Raw genomic sequence first — 17,198 nt, forward strand, 5'->3', positions numbered from 1 at the left:
TATACAGTTAAGCGGTGAGTACCATACATATATATACCGGGTGTCCGTAAATGATGTTTCCGAGTTTGATATTTTTTTTATTCAGAATTACTTCAAGCTACACTCATGAAACACGTACCAGCTGAAAGATCAATTGAATTGAATAAGTTTTATGAAGGTACATAAAGTCATTGGTAAAGTTTAATGTGGGCACCATGAGTAAATCAAATGATATCATAGCAATATTCAATCTCCTGCCACACACTGTGCTTCATTTCACGATCAATTTTACCAAAGGCCTCTGTGATCTGTACGTGCCTTCAGCTCCTGCAATGTCGTCGGTAGTGGAGGGATGCGCACATTGTCCTTCACATAACCCCACGAAAAGAAATCCAGATTTTGTTGCATGAAATGCTAACAAACAGAACGCTTTCTCCGGCCCTTTTGCCATTCTGGTGAATGTATCAGTATGTAGTGGGTATAATGCAAAACTGGCAGTTGAGTGCCAATTTAAAAATTATTGAATTGACCTTTCAGCAGATATGTGTTTCATAAGTCTATCTAGAAGTAATTCTGAATTAAAAAATATCAAAATTGGAAACATCATTTACGGACACCCTGTATATATAGAAGCATTTACTGATTTCATATTTCTATTGATATAATTTGCATTTGCTGTTGTAATTCTTTGTGACTGAAACCCATGCTAGTTAACTGCTTTTGAATCTTGGGCAGGTTATTTACTTATTAAATTTGCAATTCATCATCTTGTTTATCACTTTGCATATGGAATGAGCTAGTCAGATTTCTTGAAAAAAAGATGAGAAGATAAGAAAACATTCAGATATTTTAAAATATATTTTTTAAAAATCTAAAAAAAATTCAAATAAATTTTAAAATTTATTTAAAATTTTATTTTATTTTTTACGGTAATCTTGCACTAATGTTTGGCTATAAAGTCAAAATAGGACAAAAATTAATATTTAAAAGAATTTATGTACACGATATTTCAATTTTTACAAACTTCCAAATTCCTTGAAAAAAATTAACTCTAGGTGGGATGCGTGCAGTCCAGAAACCCACCTGTGAAAGTGGGTTTCTGGAATGTATAATATAATAAAATAGTAGAAATAATATTAACATATTCTACTTATTATGGAAGTTATTATTAACATGAATTTGTATTGAAATTCATGCTAATAATAGCAGAGATTGACCAAGGAAACATGCTTATTATAAAAATAAATAAAAGTAGGCTTCTGTTTTTTATTTTATTTTTTTTAAATAAAACCACTTTATTGATCTTTTATCAATTCAAGGGCTTCTTGCTAAATTCTCAGACCACAGGATAAAAAAAGCAGTTCCAGAGTGCCTACCCAAATGAATTTGATGCCATTACTATAACTGATATTAAGGAATTAGTCCTGAACAAAAGGCATCAGTATCACTGAAAAAAAGGACGGTGCATTCAAAGTCTCAGTAGTCTGCATCCAATAAGATTAGGGTTTTAGCCATCACTACCCATCATTTGTTGGAGGTCATGAGAAAATTCAGTAGGTCTCTACAAATCCATGGGATTATTTGAGAATAGTACCACAAGGATATTCGTGTCTACTGCAAGTTCAGGTTTAGCAAATATAAAGCTTACTTGATATTGATTTTCATGCTGGATGCAGATAATTAATATTTAATAAAAAAAATTACTTTTCTTCATTACTTATTCACACAATCCTCAGAATATTTTGGATGATTATAAACTATTTTATTATCAAAATATTTTAAATGCGGAGAGAAGTTTCAGTAAATTGAGAGTATTGGATCAACTTTGTCCTTTCTATTATATTCTAACTAAACTAAAATTTTGATATCAGCACTTGTGTTAAGTGTCTCCCTATTTAAATTAATTTGAACATTTCCCCGTAGTGTCCTTTAGTAATTATTTTTTAATATCATAAAAAATAAATTCAAAAATTAAGCAGATTGGTTATTTTTATTTATAGCTTGTCACAATATTGACCAATGGCCTTCTCCAATGCCTGGTGCAACACTTAGTCTTCCGCTTCTAGGTACAGTGTTTCAGGTAAGTTTATACTCTGGTTTCATTCATTTTGTGTGTATTTAACTGTTTGCGATATATTCTTTTAGTAAAGTGGTGCTTTGGTTGTTTTGGATTTAAGACAAATTAAAAGTATGAATCTATATGTGGTCTGATCAACTAATGATTAATCAAATTCAATTAACACTTCATATTTTTTTACTATATGTAAATTTTCTGCAAACTGCAACAAGTTATGACTGTTGAGGTGCTATGCTGCCTACAAACAAGTTATAATTTTAAAAAAAATAAAATAATGCAAAAAGGAAATTTTTGTATACAGATACTCACCAAAAGAAGCATAGCAGAATACAATCCTGCATCCAATCACAGCTCTCTAACTCAAATGCTAACACCCACTCCAAGATGAAAAACAACACAAAATAAAGTTTGGGAGCCACTTTTTTTTTATTATTATTATTTTTTTTTTTTTATTGTGGAGTATTGGGGAAAGAAACAGAGAAGGGGAGAGGATAGCAGAACACGCAGTGGCATTCGACCTGGCGATAGTTAACACCTACTTCGAAAAGAAAGAAAGCCAGCTGATAACATACAGGAGTGAGGAAAGGACAAGCCAGATTGAATATATCATGTGCCGTAGGGGCATCTAAAGGAAATGAGGAACAGCAAGGTGATAGGCGCCTCCGTAGCCAGGTGGGAAGGAGGAGCAGTGCGTAGCACATGCTTCTTGATTAGACCGGGGTTCGAGCCCATCACCACTAAATACGGAGGATGCGGAAAGGTCAGGGAATGACCACCGCATATCCCGGAGCAATATGTCCTTAGTTGCTAATGCTCCTAAAAACCAAATAACTAACTAACTAGCAAGGTGATAAATGGAGAAAGCATATCTGCACAACATAGATTGCTTGTGGCCGATTGGGAGGTTGCAGTGGACAAAAGTAGGAAATATTCAGGACAGAGGGAGAAAAGAATAAAGTGGTGGAGATTGAAAGAGGAGGGAGTTCAGGGAAAAGGTGCTAAAAGGAATAAAGTTACCGGAAGACGCGCAAGAGTGGTGGAAAACAAATAGTTGTTTCTTAAGGAAAGTTGAAGAGTTGTTGGGGAAAACATCAGGAAAGGGGACGCCGGAGGGAAAGGAGGCTTGGTGGTGGAATGAGGAAATGCAATCAGTGATAAAGCAAAAGATGGGATGTAACAGTTAGCCAGGAAAGATAAAGAAGCATTATACAATAGCAAATAACGAGGCAAAAAGGGCTGTGGCAATAGCAAAGGCAAGGGCAGTGGACGAGGCTTATGGGGAACTGGAAAGGAAAGAGGGAGATAGGTAACTGATGAGAATAGCCAAAGCGAGAGATAAGGCATCGAAGGTATTCTCATCAATAAAACAGATAAAAGATGAGAGGGGAGTGGTTATACAGGACCCAGAGAAGGTTAAGGAAAGGTGGAAAGACTATTTTAAGAAGCTATTAAATGAGGAAAACCCAAGGGCACTATGCGAGGATGGAGAGATGAATGTGAGAGTAGTGGAAGGCATAAGCAGGAAAGAAGTGGAAAGCGCACTCAGAAAAATGAAGAGAGGGAAAGCAGCAGGTGCTGATCAGATACCAGTAGAGGTATGGAGTAGTCTGGAAGAAGAAGGGATCGATATCCTATGGGACTTGATGGAAAAACTGTAGCGGCAGGAGAGGATACCTGATGAGTGGAGGGAAAGTATACTTGTGCCAATCTTTAAAGGAAAGGGTGATGTGCAGGAATGTGGGAACTACAGGGGAATAAAGTTAATGTCTCATTCGATAAAGATCTGGGAAAGAATTGTGGCAGGAGACGGATATAGGAGAGGAACAGTTTGGTTTCATGCCGGGAAGAGGAGCAACAGATGCGGTCTTTGCTTTAAGGCAGGTGATGGAAAGATACAGGGAGATGCAAGTAGAGTTGCACATGGTGTTTATAGACCTGGAAAAAGCATATGATAGAGTGCCCAGACAAGAGGTATGGAGATGTATGGGGGAGAAGGGTACATTGGAAAAGTACGTAAGGTTTGTGAAAGATATGTACGAGGGAGCAGTGACTCAAGTTAAGAGCAGTGTAGGTATGACTGAGGGGTTCTCTGTAGAAGTTGGACAGCACCAGGGATCAGCTCTCAGCCCATATCTGTTTGATCTGGTAATGGATGTGTTGGTGAGAGAAGTGAAGAGTAGAGCACCATGGAGTATGCTGTTCGTGGATGATATTGTACTGTGCGAAACATCCCAAGGAAAGGCAGAGAAGAAATTGGAGGAATGGAGGAAAGCGTTGGAAGAGAGAGGCATGAGGATAAGTAGAACAAAGACAGACTATATGGTATTGAATGGAGAAGTTGAGGGTTCTATAAAATTGCAGGAGGAAAGGCTACCATCTGTTTCGAAATTTAAGTATCTGGGATCGTACGTTGAGAGGGATGGAGGATTGAATGCAGAAATACAGCACAGAGTGCAATGTGGATGGCTGAACTGGAGAAAGATGAGTGGGGTGCTGTGTGATAAGAAAGTTAATTGCAGAATGAAGGGAAGAGTGTATAAAACTGTGGTTAGATCCGCATTGATGTACGGTGCTGAGACATTGGTGATTACAAGGGCTCAGGAGAAGGAGATGGAAGTGGTGGAGATGAGGATGCTAAGATGGATGTGTGGTGTGACGAGGAAGGACAGGTTAAGAAATGACTACATTAGAGGTACAGTTAAGGTGGGCCTCTGAGTAAAAAAATACAGGAATCTAGGTTGAGGTGGCTTGGTCATGTGGAATGAAGAAGTGAGGGGTATGTAGGGAAGAGGTGTGAAAAGCTGGAGGTGATAGGGAAGAGGAAGAGGGGGAGACCTAAGCTGAGGTGGAAGGACAAGGTGGCAGAGGATTTGAAAGAGAGAGGATGGAGGAGAGAGGAAGTCCTGGTTAGAAAAGAATGGAGGAAGAGAATTAAGGAAGGGAATACTGACCTCATGAACGTGGGAAGAAGATTATTTTTTTATTATATTAGGTATTCTCTACCAAAAACTAGCATCCCCCATCATATTATACAATGCAATACTTAAAAATGTAGATACATGAATCCACCTATACAATAAATAAATACATAATATACATGTTCACATAAATACATAAATCGATATATTTAGTACACAGATTCACTTAGTCTGGTCCAGTAGGTAATGTAACCAATGATATTCCAATGAGTCTCAGAGACACTTAGAAACTACAACCCAATTAGATAATGATATTAGTCCATCAGTAATAAAAAAAGTGCACATTGATAAAGTATAGACTTAACGAAGATGCCACCAGAAAGAGGAATCCATGTTAGTTGACTTAAATCAGTGAAGTACAAATGAAGTGTTTGGTTTGGGAACCCAACACTTTAAAAGTGAGGCATCAGCCTGATTTTACAAAGCAGGACATGTACATCAATACAACTGTTTGGGAATTCACAGTAGCCGATGCCTCCCTGTCAAAGTGGTTACAGTGAAGCAGAAGAGAATACAGCATGGCCAGTAGAAGCAGTATCTAACTAAATTTTTGGAGTATCAAACTCCTTCAGTACATACAGAGATGCAAACATGATATAAATCATTAGAAATGGAATAAATCATACTAAATATGCTGTACGTGATCAGATGACTGGAAGAGCACGTGCATGAGTGTGAGTGATCAGTCATTCACTAGGCTAGATCAGGCAATTGTTAGTGTGTGGCGCGCATATGCAGTTTCTGTCAGCATTTGTTGTGTTTCAACACTACTGACTACAAAATTGTGATTTAAAACTTTGTGACACCTGGATATATTTAGGGACTCTAACCACACCAGTGTCGAGATTCATCGATCACCTCACTCTCGTGCCTGGGATTGTCATGATGAGTTGAACAAAAATGTTCTGTGATTGCAGTGTGTCTTCAGAGTCACCCAGGCGGATGGATCTGGCATGTTCCGCAAAGCGGTCTTGAAGACATCTGGAGCTTTCCCCTACATAGCAGCTGCCACAATCGTGGCAAGTAATCCGGTACACAATACTGCTGTGCAGTGGGGGGGCAGTGGGCATTTTTAATCTCGAGACCAGAGATCGTAGATTCCTCCCAGGAAGTTGTGTGCATTTCATGTGGTACTCGTGCAGAATCTTAGAAATCTGGTCTGAGATGCCCAGGTAATACAGAATATAAGCAGTAGGTCCTTGAGGTTGTCACAGACATTCTCACAGATAATCCAGATAAGCTCTACTTGCTACCTGGGAGTCTAAAACACTGATGGAACTGATATTCGGATGACACTCAAGTCAAGTGGACCCAATTTCGGTGAAGTCCAGATGGTCTATGACAGCCAAATCTTCTGCATACACCTTCACGATGGTGGGGCTGTTAGTAATCTTGGGTATAACTGCCATGTGTAAGCACACTGTGGGTTACCACCCAGGTGTGAACCAACGTAAGCAGGGGTCGAGGTGTGGTGCCCACACCACATGGAGGAATGCCGCCCCCTTGTGTTACCAGGCAAATCTAGGTGGTAGGTGACTGATCAACTGGTGCAATTCCACCACTTTGCTTATTGGAGTCTTGAAGTTGTCGAGCCCATGTTTGGTCTCCAGAGTTCTGATCAACCCTTCCCCATTTCTTCCATCATGCAGTATGACTGATGACTTTTGAGGTTATTATGGACATCATGGCGAGATCCAATCTTCCTTACATTTCGGGTTACAGCTCTAAAACTGTGTTTTTTCAGGCTGGCTGCTAGTTAGTACACTGGACCAAACCTATTGGTAACTCTCTAGGATTCTTCCGGATCAGCTAGCATATAATCTTGCTACCTCTACTCTGCCAGATAGTGACTGGAGGGAGTCAGAGTAGTGTGTATGCGGGGAGCATTGTCGAGGCCACGTTATATCAAGGATTTGGGATATATTCTTACCATGTCTACGCTGGCACATTATAGCCTTAGTCACTGATGCGCCAATAAAACACAAAACAACCAACCAACCATGTGTACGCCATATCCAAAAATTTCATTACTTCATATAGCATGTCACCCCACCCACTTTTTCTTACTATCGAATACACCATGAATTGTCAAACTAATAGAGTAAGCTGATCTGCGAAAAGATCTAAACCGCCCAAACACTTCCTAGTTCATTTCACAAATATACGTGGTTTCATTTCTAATCCAAACTATGTCCATTTCCACTTGCAGTCTGCCAAACCCCATGTACTTTTTCTGACAGAATCTCAGTTATCGGGCGATTCAACTACTGCTCATCTCAGTTGCCCAAATTATTCACTGTATGATTCCTTTGGCCTCAAAGGTGGTACTTGTGCATATACCCTGTTAGAGACTTGGTAATTTGGAATGTCCTGTTTTCGATCTTCTCTGGCTTAAAATCTCTATCTCATTCTGTCAAATTCATCTGTTGTCTCTACTGTTCTCCCAACTCCACTAATCACTTTTAGCTCTTTGACTTCCTCTCTTTGCAACTTGACTTTCTCCAGTCCAACTTTCCTAACAGTGAGGTAATTTTCCTTGGTGATTTTAATGTTCACAACTCCAGCTGGCTTCTGTTTTCTAGTCGCACCAACCCAGCTGGTCGAGATGCTGAGGCTTTTGCAATTACTAATGACTTTGCACAGATTGTTCATTTACCTACCAGAATACCAGAAGTCCTAACCATACAGCCAACATGCTTGATCTTTTTCTCACAAACAACCCTTCTAAGTACACGGCTAACGTGAGTGCTCCTTCAGGAACCTCAGATCACAGCTTGGTGATTGTCTCTTCTCCAATGGAGCCTTTATCTCATGGCTTTTCCCAACCTCATATTGTTTGGCATTACAAGGATGCAAAATGGGATGGCCTACAAGATTTCTTTTCTTCTTTTCCTTGGTTGGATTACTGTTTCAAAACGTCTGATGTCAACGTTTGCTCAGATCGTGTCAGTGAAATTATTCTTGTAGGAATGGAATCCTACAAGATTTATTCCACACTCCACTTTAAAATTTCATCATTTATCTAAACCTTCGTTTTCCAATAAATGTGCTAAGGCTGTTCAAGAAAAGAATGTTGCATATTGTAATTGGCTTGTTTCCAATTCTTCAGTTTCATTTTCTATCTACCTCAAAGCTCGCAACAATTGTAAAGCAGTTGTTAATCAGTGCAAACTAGATTTTGAACAGGCTAAGAGTAGAAAACTTGCTTCTTGCCCTAATGGTAGCCAAGCATTCTGGTCTTTTGCCACAACTTTTGCCCATCTCTGCCCCCACCTCTGTCAAAACCAGATGACAGAGTGACTTGTCACTTCAGCCAAGGATAAAGCTGACCTGCTAGAATCCCATTTTCTTCCAACTCATGTATTAATGATCTTGATAAAACATCTCCCACCATTCCAAACAAGCTCCATTCAATGCCTCCTGTGGTCTTCCATCAAAAGGATGTCAGAACAATTTTGATGAATCTTTATGCTAAGATTGCTCCAGGTCCTGATGGTATTTCTCCACTTGTTCTCAAAACCTGTGCTCCTGAACTTACTCCTATTCTTTGCCGCTTTTTTCACTTTCTTATTCGAAAGGTGTTTTTCCTTCTGCTTGGAAATTTGCTCATATCCAGCCAGTTTCTAAAAAGGGTGACAAAATTGCAGGAGTATTTGCAGGCCGTAAAATTGCTGGAGCTGGCAGCCCATAGCATGCAACTGCCAATGGGTCGATGTTGAGATCTTCCTCAATTTGAACCACTCATAAACCAACTTTTTAACCTTTGACTCTTAGTCGCCCCAAGACCTTGATGGGTTGGGTCATGTACAGGTTCGTAGACATTATGGTCAAGCAGGAGGGTGAGAGACTTGTTCAAATATTCTGAATGATCCAATACAACCGTGCGGTGTCCCTTGTCTGCAGAAGGATGACGATGGTGTTGTCTTTCTTAACCTGTGTTTGTCAAGCAGTGTCATCACATTTGGCAGTTCTCTCTACAAACAGATATATGGTTAGGCTATGGGTACCCCTGTCAGCTCTGTCATTGCCAACATTGCAATGGAGGAGTTAGAGGAACACATATTCCTGAACCTGCTGGTGCCAATTCCGGATCAGCAATATTTTCACCGTCATCCCCAAGGTTCAGATGTGCCACTGTTAGACTACCTCAACTCCCTATCGCCCTTCATACAGTTCACTTTGGAATTGGAAGAGAACGGGACACTTCCTTTCCTAGATGTTTTGGTGAGACGAGTGGGCTCTCATCTGGAAACCTCAGTGTACCGGAAACCAATGTGCTCTGGGCAATTCAGGAACTACATGGTCAGCCCATGCCCCTTGTCATCTAAACAGCATGACACACTCTGCTTTCTTGAGCTTGGAGCCATTTCAGCTCAGAGGAAGCCAGGTGCACTGAGGTTTCTAGAGCAAAAGCTGACCTCACCAATTGTGGATACCCAGCCCATGTTAGAAAGGTGCTTACTACAAGCACAAAAGCTTGCAACTCATCCGAGGCCCTTGTCTCCTCGCGACAGTGTACCTACTGCTTATATTCCATATTACCTGGACACCTCAGACCAGATTTCTGAGATCCTGCATGAGTACCACATGAAATGCATACAACTTCCTGGCAGTCTACGACCTCTGGTCTCGAGATTAAAAACGCCCATTGCTCCCCTTTACGCAGAGTTATTGTATACCGGATTACCTGCCACGATTGTGGCAGCTGCTGTGTAGGGGAAAGCTCCAGACGTCTTTAAGACCACTTCAGGGAACATGACAGATCCATCCGCCTGGGTGATTCTGAACATACTGCAATCGCAGAACATTTTTGTTCAACTCATCATGACTTCAACCCCCATGTGCGATAGTGAGGTGATCGATCAATCTCGACACTACTGTCATCGCCTGTGATTAGAGTCCCTAAATATTTCCAGCTGTCACAAAGTTTTAAATCGCAGTAGAGGTACAAGACTACACCCAATTTTGGAGTCAGTAGTATTGAAACATGACAAAACGCTGACAGCAATCCCATATGCACACTGTGCACCAACGACAATCGCCTGATCTGGCCTAGTGAATGACCGATCACTCGTGCTGATATACGTGCTTTTCCATTTCTAATGATTTATATCATGTTTGCATTTCTGTATGTACTTGCTGAAGGAGTTCGTTACTCCGAAAGCTACTCGTTGTATTAAAACTTATTGAATTTAGTTAGTTACTGCTTCTACTGGCCCTGCTGTATTCTCTTCTAAACCATGGAAACCAGTGCCACAGGCCCATTCTCTTTTATTGGTTACAGTGATTCCCCCCAAATTTTTGTCTATGTTATTTTTCATCTTGGAATGAGTGTCTGTATTTGCTTTAAGGATTTGTATTGAGTATGGAATTGGAATTCTTGCATCATTGTGGCTGCCGTTGCACGTGTTTTTGCATTTGTGGTTCTCTGTGTCAGTATTGGCTCTTGCTGGTTAATTTAATTTCCTTTTTTTATTGTGTAGTTTATTAAATTACAGCTTGATTGTATCAGCAGTGTTTAACACACATAATTTGTTGCAGTTAGCAGCAAATTTGCATGTGGCAAAAAAAATGTTAATTTAATTTGGTTAATCATTTTGAATTTGTTCTTCAGGTGTGGATACCTAGCAGAGCAGACAAACTAAATGGATCTTTAAGTGATTTGCCCATAGTTCAGGTAAAGTAAACACATTTATTATTAGAGTTTTAAGTAGTAGATGTGTGAGGAAATTCTATTTGCTTTGATCATTTTTTTTTTTTTTTTTTTAAATCTATAAAACTGCATGTGAACATAGAAATGAGAGTATTATTGTAATCTCTCTCTCTCTCTCTCTTTTTTCTGCTTTAGAGCTATGTAATGTTTAATAACATAACTGATGCAATACGAGCATTTATATGGATAGTATAGGGTGTCCCAAAAAGGTGTAACCAGTTTTAAATGTTTGTAACAAATGTAATTTTAATGATAGAAACACAAAACCTGCACTAAATGTGAGAAAGGTTTTTACTGACATTCAACATGTGCACCACTTGTCACACGAACAATATCTAATCGGTAATAAAGTTCATCCCATGTTTTTTCAAGGATGTCACACTTAATCATGGTAATTGCATTTGTAATCCTGAGCTTTAAGTCTGCGATGTCTGCAACAGGGGTATTGTAGACTGTCTTTGATGAATCCCCATAAGAAGAAATCACAAGGGGGTAAATCTGGTGAACGTGGTGGCCACGCAATGGGACCATCACGCCAAATCCAACGGCCAGGAAACTTGTCATCAAGAGACCTCCTCACACTCAAAGCCCAATGTGGTGGCACTCCATCCTGTGGAAAATAACCCTGTTTGGCAGTTCATCCAATTGAGGATACACATAAAGCTCAAGCATGTCCTGGTAATTATCCGCTCATACAGTCGCTTCTTGGAAGAAAAAGGGTCCAATAACACAATCAGCCATGATGCCACACCACACATTCACCTTTGGGCTATCTCGCTGATACTCCTGCATGCAGTGTGGGTTTTCAGTCCCCCAAATTCTGCCAATCTGCTTATTCACCTTTCCCAAAACATGAAACATGCACTTGTCCGTGAAACAAATCCGTGTCATTACACGTTCATCTTGTTCCATTTTCTCCAACATGTTTGTATTGCTCATTTAAAATTGGTTACACCTTTTTTTCGTGTGACAAGTGGTGCACATGTTGAATGTCAGTAAAAACTTCAACTGTTTTTCTCACATTTAGTGCAGGTTTTGTGTTTCTATCATTAAAATTACATTTGCTACAAACATTTAAAATTGGTTACACCTTTTTGGGACACTGTATAGATACAGTGTTTTGCATGGTCTTAAAGTATAGCATGAAACATTATTCACGAATATGATGCATTAGGAATGCAGATTCCTGTATAAGTGCTATATATACTGCATTTACAAGTGGACGCTGTTTACCATTTGTGGAAACAGCAACCTTAGTATAAGTTAAGGGCATAATGCTTAACTTTAAATTCTATCAGTCTTTTAGTATATCGATAGGATTTACTTATGGCATGTTTAAGAACTTTCATTCATTAAGTTATTAGATTCCTTACTGAAATGTGTACAATTAATATTTAAATAGCAACAAGTTATTCTTCTGTGTATTAATCACTTCCAATAACTTTTACTAAGATTGCTTTTACTACTTAAAGCTGCAATGTATTAGTAATGACTTATTTTATATTTCTAACATTTGTCATCTTGAATAAAATAAAATATTTTATTTATATATATTTATGTATTATAATGTTGGATTGCAATTGTCAGGATGAGTTTAATTTTAAATATAAGCTGACACTAATTTCAGTGGGGCTGCCACATTTTGACCTCTCCTTGTGGGTTCTCTTTAACTATTATTACAGGTACAGGTTCATCAAGGAATGATGATCAAGTTTAAATGTCTTTTTTTTTTTTTGCTGGAATTGATGAGTTTGTCATTATATATAATTTTTTTTTTTTTTTTTTTACTGTTTAGTAATGCATACTGGCAGGAACATTCTGTAAACAAGATGGTATGTACTACTGAATAGCATATTTTTTTGTGAAAAAGATTTTATCATATTGACAGCTTTGTTATAATGCAGCATGAGTTTAAAGTAAGATTTGGTTGCAGAAAATATCCAGAGAGAGATCAAAAGTTCAAAGTTAATAAAGAAGTTTGAACAGTATGGTTCATTAATAGAATAATGAGAATAAAGTTCAATAAGATGCATGTTGTTGACAAAAGAAGTTCATAAAAATGCTTGAAAATATTGCCATGTATAATAGGGAACAATTATTTGTAGTTCAGGGAAATCTGTGAAATTGTTATAACAGCCTGAGTTACTAAGAGCAAAAACAGGGATGCATATACTTGCATAGAGCAAAAACGGGCATGCATATACTTGCATTGTATAATGCTAACTTTAGGAGCATAGTAAGTAAATTTGATGAATTTGAAGCATTTGTTAAGGTCAAATGCAGACATAGAGACACCAGAACCTGGTGCCACTTGATGTAGGGAATGCAGAACTTTAATATGGTGGTTTTAAAGAATATATAGGACAGAAAGAGGGGAGGGAAGGAATCATGCTTATTTGCTAAGAAGTATAGACTCTAGGTCAGTACACACAATTAACATGGCTTGGTAGTGTAATGTTGAGTCAGATTTTATAAGTACTGGTTAATTATACATATTAATAATTCTTAATGTTGAGTCAGTTTAGTATGACATAAGTATTGGGAAAACAAAAGTGAGAGTAAGGGTGCATTATAGGCCAAATGACTATGATAAGAAAAATAAATAAATTGGAAAAGTAAATCAAAATGTCTTATCATGGGGATTTTAAATTTTCAGATTTTGACTGGCAGCTACAGGTCACTCACACAGCAGAAGATTTCTGGATTTACTACTGACTGTTTTCTGTACCAGCATGTTTAGTTTTAAATTCTTTTAAGTAGGACCAACTGATGTCATTTTCAAATGCTAAATTAAAAGTTTTTGGGTGTAATTTTCAAGACTACTAAGCTTTTTATACCAACCAAGAGATATTGTTCATGGTTTAGACCTGATTGGATATCAGATGAACTGAAACTAGTTGCAAAGAAGAAAAATGCATAAGGTTGATGTACAAATTATCAGGGGTCACTGAAGCCTAAATTAAGTATAAACTATTTTGCAATCAAGTTTTAATAATTATTCATGCTAGAAGTTTATGCTAAAGCTTTAGCTAAGAACATAAAGGGGCAAAAAGTAGCAAAGAATTCTTTGCTAATGTCAACACTACAAGGAGAGGGATTAACCACATTGGTCTACTTGATATGATTGGTATAACTATTAATAATCCCTGTTCAAGTTGGTGACAAACTGAATAAATATTTTGTGTATGCATTCATGTACAAAGAAAGTTTTATATATTGAGATACCAGTAGTGGTATCTCCATCTAGGTTAATTTCACATTGATTTGTGAAAGAACCTTTTTTTTCTTGAACTTTTTCCAGATTTATGACATTCTACTGTATTTATAGGTACTAAACTTACTCCTTTCCTAAATGATATGAATATTTATTTTCATTTGTCTTTATCACAAGACAAATGAAAGAATTAATCAGAATTATGAAATAATTATGCAGAAATTGAGTAAACTATGTGACTGCCTAAATTTGTAGTTAGGATAATTAATTAGCAATTTTAAATATTTTCTCTCCTCCTCTTAAGCCTCTTTGACACTAAAGTAAGTGTTTATTTTTGCAGCCTGATGTACAGAATCTCATTCTTCCTTCCGTACATGAAATTGATATGTTCAAGTAAGTTGTATCTTAAATTTTGCTTATTAAATCAGATCACACAAACTTCAATACTTACTAATGCTTTTCTGATGTAGTTTCTGAGGGATATAAAATTTATTAAATCAAGTTATTAAATAAACAAACTTGTTACATTAAGACAGAAGCACTATTTAATAATGCAATGACATGCCATTTAGCTAGAGAAAATGTGCTTTGTGAAAGAGGAGGAAAAGTCGTTTACATGGGGTTTATCACTTCATAAAGAATGGGAAATTATTAATATTTCCAAATAGATGCTTCATTTGTGTTTTTTTTTTTTTTTTTATATATTGAATACCAAGGCTGCTAAGACTATGAGACTGAGAGATCACTATAGTATATTTGTAAATTGTATGCATTCGGTGATCAGTTTGCCTGTTTCACAGGATGAAAACCAGAGGTTCTTGGATGAGAAACCATGCAACCTTTAGATTAACCTCACTTTAGATTAACTAGATCTCCTCCTATCCAGTTGGAGTTCAAACTCAGTCATGCATACATGAATGTTTGTGCAGAATTTTAAAGGATTCTTCCTAAACTATTTCAACTCTATCCCATAGAGTTGTATGATTTTAATTAGCTTCAATAAACTTTACGACTAATCTTTAGTCAGCGGGTGGTTAATTGCTGGAACAAACTTCCATCTGTCGTGGAAGTTGATAGGTTGAATAAATTTAAGGAGGAACTGGACAGGCATTTGGAGGGAATGGTGTGATTTTTTTTTTTTTTTGGCTGATTCTGCATAAGCTCATACATTTGCTTTCTTGCCTCACATGCCACTACTACTACTACTAATGATGCATAAGAACTGAATACGTAGAGCTTATCATACTCTTTAATGCAAAACTTATAATTCTGTGTAAAATAAACATATGTTTAGGACTTTCAAAATAATTTGCTTGTTTTTAATTTGTAAATATACATATGTATCCTCATGTGTATATATTATTATAAATTGTTTACTGTACAGAAAGATTAATTTATCACTTTCCCCTGCACATGTCTCTATGAAGAATACACAATAGAGATAGAGAAATATAAATAAATAAATTTTCTGTTTATACTCTTGGTCAGCCACATAGGGTCAGAGGGGTTACAAGAGAGAGAGAGAGAGAGAGAGAGAGAGAGAGAGAGAGAGAGAGAGAGAGAGAGAGAGAGAGAGAGAGAATACAAGAACACATTACTTTATTTAGTGGACTAGAACCACAACAACTCAAAAACGTATATGCTAAACCCTCATGGCTGTGGTTGCTATTGCTAAGGTCCCAAAAATCACCTGCTTTTTTGTATCTTAGGAAATGCAACTAAGGTGCTTCAGAAGAGGAAGAAATCATGCCTGTTGGCTGTTGCTGTTCAATTTAGATATACAAAAGCTAAAATTATCTGTAATTCAGATTTAAAAATTGATGAACTTTTATTAAATAAAAAATAAATAGACACAGAGAATATTAATGCAGTAAAATAGTAAAGTGATAATAACCAAAAGGGTTTTTTTTTTTACAAATTTTAAAAAATTTCTGATTTGATTTATTTGGCAATAATTTCACTATATAATATTGGAGAATTAGGTAAATATGAGAAAAAAATATTTAAAAGCAGTTTTTTAAATATTTAAAAACCCCTCTACTATTGAAAATTCACTATCAGGGACCCATGCACATGCATTAAACTTATATGTGAAAGGGTTAAAGAAAACTAAACATCAACAGTGATGTTCATAATGTGTCTAGATAAATGGAATACACTACTTACAGCATGTCAAGTGTGGGAGATGGTGAACTGCATGTTATAATTGTAGGAAGTCTGATAGTATCTATTGTCTTTATGAGAGCTTTGGAAGAGGGTGGAGTCTAGACCAAGCATGAGATTGAAATTTATGTAGGTTACTTGTTAATTTCATCTTTCAGTGATGTCATAAATCATTAGATGGGTGTTACAATAATACAACTTATTAAAAACATACCATCAATACTGCAAAAACTAAGGATTTATTAATTAATTATACAGAATATTATAATGATGTCAAATTAATTTGTTTTTAATAAGCCTCCTAGAAGACTGCAATTCTGGTATTACTGTTGAAGAAGTTTCCGAAACAAAAACTGTACAAAGCCAGATGCTGGGTCTAATACAAGAAGGATATTAATGCTGTGATAGATTAACTTTCAAGGACTGGCTTAAGATCTTAATTTAGAGACCTTGAGATCTTGATTTAGAGACCTTGAGTTTTTATTTACAGCTTATATTCAAAAGCCTTTGATGACATCTGAGGGGTCTATCCCTTCTCTCCAATATGAACTTAGTATCATCAAGTTCTCTGATAAATTTCCTCTTCACTACAACCATGACTGCAATATCATTTCAGGTAAATAATAATCATACTTACCATTTTTGTATCTCTCTTTTGGGAGGCTTTATTTGTAATTATTTTCATGTCTAAAATAATATGAGAAATGTTAATTTTATTATTTTTTATGTGCATGTATATAAATGCAATAATTATTAAAATAATAAAATTCAAGTGAATGGAAGATCACGATTCCTACCTCTGTTAAAAATATATCCTTTAACAATCATACCAAAGATACTGATACAACAGTGTTCCTATATGCTAATTGTTTCAAATGATTTTCAATAAATTTACTTGCTGGTAAGTGTGTTACTGGATGTATTTCTTCTTCTTTTCATTTTTCTTTATTTATCTATCTTTTCAGATGCTTTTTGCCTGTCCTTTCTCATGTGCAGTTATTGTGGGAACTAGTAGTTACAAATGAGGTGAGATTTTTTTCTCTTTCAGTTTATTAAAGATGACATTTGACTTGA

At 36.9% G+C, this 17,198-nt stretch overlaps 1 protein-coding gene across 1 annotated transcript in view; it reads left to right on the forward strand.

Annotated features, from left to right (window-relative positions):
• The window catches only part of LOC150086309 (protein DENND6B), a 116,688-nt gene that overhangs the window by 37,020 nt on the left and 62,470 nt on the right, over window positions 1–17,198 (forward strand). Inside the window, exons 6-9 of the mRNA XM_090373825.1 lie at window positions 1,980–2,059; window positions 10,649–10,711; window positions 14,302–14,354; window positions 17,090–17,150. Of these exons, the coding sequence (XP_090229951.1) occupies window positions 1,980–2,059; window positions 10,649–10,711; window positions 14,302–14,354; window positions 17,090–17,150 (257 nt within the window). The remainder of the gene's footprint in view (window positions 1–1,979; window positions 2,060–10,648; window positions 10,712–14,301; window positions 14,355–17,089; window positions 17,151–17,198) is intronic.

The sequence above is a fragment of the Mastigoproctus giganteus genome, chromosome 5 (assembly GCF_048544385.1).
Source record: "Mastigoproctus giganteus isolate SK-2022 chromosome 5, ASM4854438v1, whole genome shotgun sequence".
Classification (NCBI taxonomy): Eukaryota; Metazoa; Arthropoda; class Arachnida; order Uropygi; family Thelyphonidae; genus Mastigoproctus; species Mastigoproctus giganteus.